The 8,924-nt window shown below is 50.1% G+C and overlaps 1 protein-coding gene across 1 annotated transcript; it reads left to right on the top strand.

Annotated features, from left to right (window-relative positions):
- Window positions 1-145: 145 nt before the first annotated feature.
- Window positions 146-7,651, top strand: slc16a6b (solute carrier family 16 member 6b). Its single transcript, XM_033971534.2, has 6 exons — window positions 146-414; window positions 1,337-1,574; window positions 2,120-2,263; window positions 3,904-4,032; window positions 4,121-4,921; window positions 5,710-7,651. Exons 2-6 carry the CDS (start codon window positions 1,358-1,360, stop codon window positions 5,898-5,900), a joined length of 1,482 nt encoding a protein of 493 aa, XP_033827425.1. The 5' UTR covers window positions 146-414; window positions 1,337-1,357; the 3' UTR covers window positions 5,901-7,651.
- The last annotated feature ends 1,273 nt before the right edge of the window (window positions 7,652-8,924 follow it).

Here is an 8,924-nt window from a genome sequence, read left to right on the forward strand (position 1 = left end):
CCGTGCGTGTCTGTGCGCGTCTGTGCGCGTCCGTGCGTGTCCGTGCGTCTCCGTGCGTGTCTGTGCGTCATCTCTTTGTAGTTGAGGCGTGCGCGCTCACAGCACGTGCTCGGCTGATACCGGCTCGAGCCGGTAAAGAGCTGCCAGAACAGGAAGAGACACGAGGAGAGAGGAGAGAGGAGGAGAGAGGAGAAGAGGAGGAGGAGCAGAGAGAGGAGCAGCGCAGAGGAGGAGAAGAGAGAGAGGAGGAGGAGCAGAGGAGGAGGAGGAGCAGAGGAGGAGGAGCAGAGGAGGAGGAGAAGAGGAGGAGGAGCAGAGGAGGAGGAGCAGAGGAGGAGGAGCAGGACAAAACGGACAGGATGGACTGACACCTGGAGCTGAGGCCACGCGCCCGCGTCTCCACGTCCCACTGAGGTGAGTGTCAATGTGGCTCTGTGCGGCTCTGTGCGGCTCTGTGCGGCTCTGTGCGGCTCTGTGCGGCTCTGTGCGGCTCAGTGCGGCTCTGTGCGGCTCTGTGCGGCTCAGTGCGGGATGAGTCTCACTGCCCCACGTCACTGTGTCTGTTTATCCTCCACCGCCACGAGTCTGACTCTGCGTTAGAGTCAACACTGTCTGAGTCTGACTCTGTCTTTGTCTCTGTCTTTGTCTCTGTCTTTGTCTTTGTCTCTGTCTCTGTCTTTGTCTCTGACTCTGTCTTTTTCTCTGTCTCTGACAAAAGGACATATCTGTGTCCCTGTGTCTCCTGAGTCTCTGTGGGGACAGTTTGAGGCTGATCCACAGGAGGATTTCTCCTGTTTTCACTTTGTCCAGAGAAAAGAGTAAAATGATTTAAACTGATGTTTTTGTTCATTTGAGCTTTTTTCTGTGTAAATGTTTTGTTAATTATTATTTAAGAGTCACAGTCTGTGCAGGTCACTGTGAAGACAGGACAAGAGGACTGTCCTTTGACCAGCTCACCTCTCCTCACTCCTCCTGATTTATTCTTTATTACAAAAACATTGGTCATGATTTATGTTTTTTGAGTCGGAGCAGAATGAGCCTCACTCGAGTCTCTTTTATGTCCCGGGTTCAAATCTCAAATCCAGTTGTTTTAAACCTAAAATGAATCATTGGTTTAATTGTTTTTATATTTTCTGTTTTGCAGGTTAAGACTCTGAAAACAGGTCCGGTCGTTACTGTAGAACTTGTTTTTTAAATGTTCAGAGACGCCTTTAAAACGGCATCACTCTGTCACTAAAGGATGCATTTACTCTCCAGCACCACTAGAGGGCTTCACTCACCTCCTGCATTCTAACACTTGTCCTCATGTCTCCGTCGTCTCCGTTGTCTCCCACAGTCCCCGCTCGTCTGTGCTGTGATGGAGGGCTGCCTGGGGCCTCGGGTGTACACCGCGGTGCCGGAGGGCGGGTGGGGCTGGGCGGTGGCTCTGTGTTTCTTCGTGGTGGAGGTCTGCACCTACGGGACCCTCAAGAGCCTCGGCGTGTTCCTCCAGGACCTGATGCTGGAGTTTGAAGAGAGCAGCAGCCGAGTGTCCTTTGCCGTCTCCATCTGCATCTTCATGTTTTCATTCACAGGTGAGTTTTTTGTCTTTGTGGTTCAACCGTCTGGACCGTGACAGTGAAAGACTCTGCAGTGATTTAACACCTGAAAAATGTCAGATTTATACAATCCACGTTGAATTTGATCTGAATGTGGCAATGAAAGTTCAAATTTCATCACTTTTTTTGTTAAAACTTCCATAAATCAGTCTTACATTTGTACTGTCTTCAAAAAAATCAAAAATCAAACTCATTTTAAACAGTCTCACTTATTCATTTTGATAATTCAAATTATTCAACACACTGGTCCTCATTTTCAAAACTTCCGTTCAGTAAAATCAGTGATTGTGTTTGAGGTGAAAGGTTCAGGACAGTAGCACAGATCCAGGCTCAGGGGTCAGGTCTTGTCCAGATCAGTGGCGACCTGTGGGTGGGGGTCCCGTGGGTGGGGGTCCCGTGGGTGGGGGTCCCGTGGGTGGGGGTCCCGTGTGGGGAAACAGAGACTGTTGAGCAGTGGACCGGGTCGGGGCAGGTCGGCTGTGGGGGCCTATGGGGCTTTGCTAACTGTGGGTGTGCTGCAGCGCCTCTGTCCACTCTGCTGAGCACTCGTCTGGGTCACCGTCCCGTGGTGATGATGGGCGGCTTCCTCATGAGCCTCGGCACCATCACCTCCGGCTTCATCAACTCCATCCACGACATGTACATCACCATCGGGGTCATCACAGGTACGTGTCCTCCTCAGACCGTAGAAAGACGTCGCCCGTACAGCGCTCAGCTCCACATGAAGACAGTCCAGGCTAACAGTTATAGCGGCTAATCTGGAGTAAAAGATCCATATTTGGAAATCTGAGCGCCACTTTCATAGCAACCAATCAGGAGCGAGGTTGGTAAAGGTACGCCCTCCTCCCCCTCCACAACAAGGCTGAGGATCAATCTGCTGATGTCAGGAAAAAGAGCAGCTGATTAGTCTGTTATTAATGTTCATATCTGGATTTAGGGACAAAATTGCAAAATAAAAACACTAAATGAGGCGTCGCAGCAGATACAGAGAGAGGGGCCAGTCCATTAGAGTCATGGTCACTTCCTGTGGGACGTGTGGTCAGTGAGCCACGTCTAGAGATATATACAGTCTATGGTGTCCACACCAGCACCTGTCAGACCAACACCGCACACTCTCCGCTCACTCTCTGTTTACTCTCTGCACACTCTGCTCACTCTCTGCTCACTCTCTGCACACTCTCTGCACACTCTGCACACTCTCTGGTCACACTCTGGTCACACTCTGCACACTCTCTGGTCACTCTCTGCACACTCTCTGCTCACTCTCTGCTCACTCTCTGCACACTCTCTGCACACTCTCCGCTCACTCTCTGCGCACTCTCTGCACACTCTCTGCACACTCTCTGCACACTCTCTGCTCACTCTCTGCACACTCTCTGCACACTCTCTGGTCACACTCTGCACACTCTCTGGTCACACTCTGGTCACTCTCTGCACACTCTGCACACTCTCTGGTCACACTCTGGTCACACTCTGCTCACTCTCTGCACACTCTCTGCTCACTCTCCGCTCACTCTCTGCTCACTCTCTGCACACTCTCTGCACACTCTGCACACTCTCTGGTCACACTCTGCACACTCTCTGGTCACACTCTGCACACTCTCTGGTCACTCTCTGCTCACTCTCTGCTCACTCTCTGCACACTCTCTGCACACTCTCCGCTCACTCTCTGCTCACTCTCTGCACACTCTCTGGTCACACTCTGCACACTCTCTGGTCACACTCTGGTCACTCTCTGCACACTCTCTGCACACTCTCTGCTTACTCTCTGCACACTCTCTGGTCACTCTCCGCTCACTCTCTGCGCACTCTCTGCGCACTCTCTGCTCACTCTCTGCTCACTCTCTGCTTACTCTCTGCACACTCTGGTCACACTCTGCACACTCTCCGCTCACTCTCCGCTCACTCTCTGCTCACTCTCTGCTCACTCTCTGCACACTCTCTGCTCACTCTCTGCACACTCTCTGCACACTCTGCACACTCTCTGGTCACACTCTGGTCACACTCTGCACACTCTCTGGTCACTCTCTGCACACTCTCTGCTCACTCTCTGCTTACTCTCTGCACACTCTGCACACTCTCCGCTCACTCTCTGCGCACTCTCTGCACACTCTGCACACTCTCTGGTCACACTCTGGTCATACTCTGCACACTCTCTGGTCACACTCTGCACACTCTCTGGTCACTCTCTGCACACTCTCTCCACACTCTCCCCACACTCTCCGCTCACTCTCTGCTCACTCCCTGCTCACTCTGCTCACTCCACATGTCGTGTCTAACCCTGCACTCTGCTCTCTGTCCACAGGTCTGGGCTACAGTCTGGCCTTCCTGCCCACGGTCACTCTTCTGGCCCAGTACTTCTCCAGGCGTCGCGCTCTGGTCACGTCTCTGGCGTCTTCCGGAGAGTCTTTCGCCGTCTTCGCCTTCGCTCCTGGTCTGTACTTTTCCCGTCTCTGCTGATTTTGACCCTAAGTGAGTGATATGTTGAAATAAAAGTCTCTGTATCTTGTCTTTGTTTCCAGCCTTCACCGTCCTCAAGGAGCACATCGGTTGGCGGTACTGCCTGGTGCTCATCGGCGCCATCCAGACGTGTGTGATTGGCTGCGGTTTACTCCTTTGTCCAATCAGCATTGAGCCTGAGCCGGGGAAGGAGGAGCCTCTGTGCGAAAAGGAACTGGAGGTGTTATTTGAGCTGGAGAACGAGCAAACCCGCACCTCCATTAGCTCCACGGCGTCCCGGAGCTCTGAGGACTCCGGGGTCACGTCGCTCAGCTCCTCACAGGAAGAGGTGAAGGAGCAGGGAAGAGCGGAGCCGGAGGAGCAGAACGAGGCCGAGGCCACGCCCAAGCTCCTGGACTTCACCGTGTTGAAAGACGGAGCGTTCATCTGCTACTCTCTGTTCGGACTGTTCGCCACGGCGGGCTTCTTCGCTCCACAGCTGTACGTGATCGAGCTGAGTAAGAGCCGCGGGGTGGAGCCGCACATGGCGTCCTACATGCTGTCTGTGATGGCGGTGGCGGAGATCGTGGGTCGACTCACTATCGGCCTCATCCTCACCAGGGCGCCGATCAGAAAGACTCTGGTGCTCCTGGTCTGTGTATTCGCCATGTGCCTGGTGCTGGGCGCGTTCACACTGGCATCAGGCTTCTGGATGCTGGTGTTCTGCTGCGCCATCTACGGGTACTTCATGGGCACCGTGGGCTCCACCCACATCCCGCTGCTGGCGGAGGAGGATGTGGTGGGGGTGCAGAGGATGGCGTCGGCGGTGGGCGTCTACGTTTGCATCCAGAGCTTTGCTGGACTGGCCGGACCACCGCTGGGAGGTAAGACCCCGAACTCAAACACAAGACTGTACGACCTCACAGGAAGTAAATCACACAGAGGTCTCCATTTTACAGACGTGACCTGTACAAAAAAGAGCCAGTGTCGCTCTACTCTCTGATCTATGAGATATTATTGTTTCAAACAGACCTGGAGTTGTGTTTTGTTTCATTCTCACATGTTTAACACAAACCTCCAGATTTAGGCTGAGTTCTTCTCTCAAACTGAAAACACTCTGTTCCACCTTGTGATGTCATCATGTGGTGATACAGGAAGTGCTCCTCTGTGTTTTTGTTTTAATGTTTGTAATTTGATTTTACTGGAAAGCACTTTGGTCACCATGAGTGTTGTAAAGCGATTGAGTTTTAAACTCCACACCCTTCACTAGAATCATTTGGATCATTTTAAGCCTTGGAATCTGCAATCTCGACTGAACTAAAGGTAAAAGGAGTGAAAACTCCCACTTGATGACATCACAAGGTGGAACAGAACATTTTGAGCTTTGGAGATATAACAGACTAATAATAAAGTGTTAAACGTGTGTGAATGAAACAAAACACAGGTCCAGGTCTGTTTTTGAGGAGAAACTGTTATAATGACTTAAAGCTACAAGAGTCAAGTTTTTATAATTTAGGACCTTTAAGTCTTGACATTATGGATTTTTATCAGAAACAAAACATATTTATCAAATATCAGGCCTTTTCTGCCGCCCACAGACCTGTGTGTTCTGCTCCAGACGTGTTCACATCCTGAGTCTGCAGATTATTGAGGGTCATGTGTTTGTGTCCAGGGCTCCTGGTGGACGTGACGCAGAACTACGGCGCCGCCTTCGCTCTCTGCGCCGGGGGCATGGCTCTGAGCGCCGTCTGCTTGGCTCTGGTGAGACCCATCAAGTCCTGCAGATGTTCTGAGGAGCCTGAGGAGCCTGAGGAGCGGGACAGTGAGAAGCTGGACTTCCTGGACGTGGATCTGCCCCTTTAAGAAGAGCTGCTGCTGCTGGAGTCTGACGTCCAGCGAACTCAGGGTCAGCGCCTCACGGAGCTGAACATCTGAGTCTTCCACTGACTGTGTGTGTCCTGTGTGCGCCACAGACACTAAACACACAAACACACACCAAAAACACACATTAGACACCAAAAACACACACCAGGCACCAAAAACACACATCAGACACTAAACACACTGTGTGTCACTGTGTGTAGCTCAGTACATTTACACAAAGTTCATATTCTGAGTACTGACTGAGTACTTGTACTTCTGTGCAGTTACTCTTTCATTTCGTAGTATTCAGAGTACAGAATACTTTTCTAAATTAAAGTAATACTCTGTTTCTTCTCAAAGTGCATGCTGAAATATCAGTGATGTTCCTGTGTGGAGTTTTTCTCTAAAAATGAAAAACAATCAGTGCAACAAAATACAGATGTTTGTGATTATGACACATGAGACTAATATAGTACTGCATGGTGTAAAAGTATTCAGAGTATTCAGAACACAGTACTCTGAAAACACAAATTAAAGTGTATTTTGTAACATGTTCATTACACGGTCCAGTCAGTGTTTGTAACGACATTTTCTCAGCAAAAGATGAAGTTTAAATGTCACTGGACAAACTGAAGAAGTGAAGACGATTCTGCTCGAGCAAGACAGAGTTAAACAGAGTTAAACTACACACACTCACACACACACACCCCCCCCACACACACACACTTTGGTGATCGAGGCCTTTGGTTTAACTTGAAAACACGTCCTGAGCTTTACAGAGTCTGAGACAGGGTCAAGGGTCAAACCAGAGATGATCAAACCAGGACCTGGACCTGTGTTTGTTTCATTCACACATTATTATTATTATTGACACTTTATTTATCCAAAGCTCAAAATGCGACGTTCCACCTTGTGATGTCATGAAGTGGGCCCTTTAAATAGAGTAATGTGGGCCCTTTAAATAGAGTAATGTGGGCCCTTTAAACAGAGTAATGTGGGCCCTTTAAACAGAGTAATGTGGGCCCTTTAAACAGAGTAATGTGGGCCCTTTAAACAGAGTAATGTGGGCCCTTTAAATAGAGTAATGTGGGCCCCACACAAATGAAGACGGCACAACAAACATTTATCCTGTCATTTTAAAACAGTGTGTGGATGAAAGAAAAGCCCCGCTCTGCAGACTCCTCCCCCTGGTCTGTGATTCCTCTGAACACTTCACCACAGTGACACTGTGACCAGACTGACTTTGAACACCCTGGTTTGAACCCTGCAGAGTCTTTAATCCGCCTTACGCCGCGTCTCCAGCACCTCCTCTGGGCGGGAGGTGCTTCAGACGGACACACACATGTACCTCTTACTTTGGCTGCACTCAGACTCACACCAGCCTGTAACTTTTAAGAAAACAACACACTCTGCCAAGAATCTGAAATCTTAAACCTGTTCAAAGTGCGTCACGTTCTAGGTGATGTTCTTTATGGATTAACCACGAGAACATGAAGGACAAACACACAGAAACAGAACTTTAACAGAGCGATAATGATGATGATGATGATGATGATGATGATGATGATGATGATGATGATGATGATGATGATGATGATGATGAAGAAACGGAGGCAGGACATTCAGGACTGACCCAGAGTCATCCTTCAGTCAGCAGCCTTTCCTCACACTTGAATGTCGTCACTTTTTCTTCTTCTTTGGACATGATGGTCTGGACTTGGTTGTATTTATTATAATAAAGTCTTATCATTACTGTGTGTTTATGATGGTTTATTAAACAGTTTGAAGTTCATACAGATAAGACACTTTTTACTCAAGGCTCTGGACCTGACTGTCCTAAGAGCTTTGTACCAGAGTGAACTTTTACCAGTGTGATTAAATATCTACGACCTCTGACCCTGTCCATCAGTGCACGTGGCACCAGGACACTCTAGGTCAGAGGTCGATGATCGACTTTGTCGTTGTATCTGACCTCCGGCAGTGTGTCTTGGGCACTCGGGTGAAGAGAGGAGCAGAGCTGTAGAGCACCACCTAGTGGTGAGTTGGTTCTGCTGGTGGAGGAGGAAGGACAGACCTGGGAGGCCCAAGTGCATCATGAGGGTCTGTTCCACACGTCTGGTGGAGCCCTCAGAGGGGTCTTCAACTCACACCTCCGGGAGAGCTTCTCCCTGATCTCGGGGGAGTCTGGGGACATGGACTCTGAGTGGACCATGTTCTCCGCCTCTATTATTGATGCAGCCGCTCGGCTGTGGTCGTAAGGTCTGCGGTGCTTGTTGCGGCGGTGACCCCCGGACCTGGTGGTGGACACCAGAAGTAAGGGATGCCGTCAGGCTGAAGGAGTCCTATCAAGCCTTATTGGCACTTGGGCTGACGAGTACCAGCGGGCTAAGTGTGCCTCGGGCAGTCACTGTGCCAAAAACTTGGGGTTGGGAGGAGTTCGGGGAGGCCATGGAAGAGGACTATTGATCGGCCTCAAAGAGATTCTGGCAAACCGTCCGACGCCTCAGGAGGAGGAAGCAGTGCTTCACCAACACTGTTTACAGTGTGAGTGGAGGGCTGCTGACCTCGACTGGGGATGTTGTCGGGCAGTGGAAGGAATACTTTGAGGATCTCCTCAATCCCACTGACACGTCTTCCGAGGAGGAAGCAGAGACTGGGGACCCAGAGGTGGACTCGTCCATCACCCTGGCTGAAGTCACTGAGGTTAAAGCTCCTCGGTGGCTCCGGGGGTGGACGAGATCCGTCCTGAGTACCTCAAGTCTCTGGATGTTGTGGGTCTGTCTCGGCTGACACATCTATGGTGGTCCCTCTGTTTACGAAGGGGGACTGGAGGGTGTGTTCCAACTACAAGAGAATCACACTCCTCAGCCTCAGGTCTACTCCAGGGACTGGAGAGGAAAATTCAACAGATAATGAAACCTCAGATTTTTTTTTTTTTTTTTTTTTTTTATTTGTCTTGGGCAAATAGACATCTTTTCTCTTGCATAGCCTGGGCAGCCACAATCGATGTCAATCAACACATGA

Source organism: Periophthalmus magnuspinnatus, chromosome 8 (genome assembly GCF_009829125.3).
Source record: "Periophthalmus magnuspinnatus isolate fPerMag1 chromosome 8, fPerMag1.2.pri, whole genome shotgun sequence".
Classification (NCBI taxonomy): domain Eukaryota; kingdom Metazoa; phylum Chordata; class Actinopteri; order Gobiiformes; family Gobiidae; genus Periophthalmus; species Periophthalmus magnuspinnatus.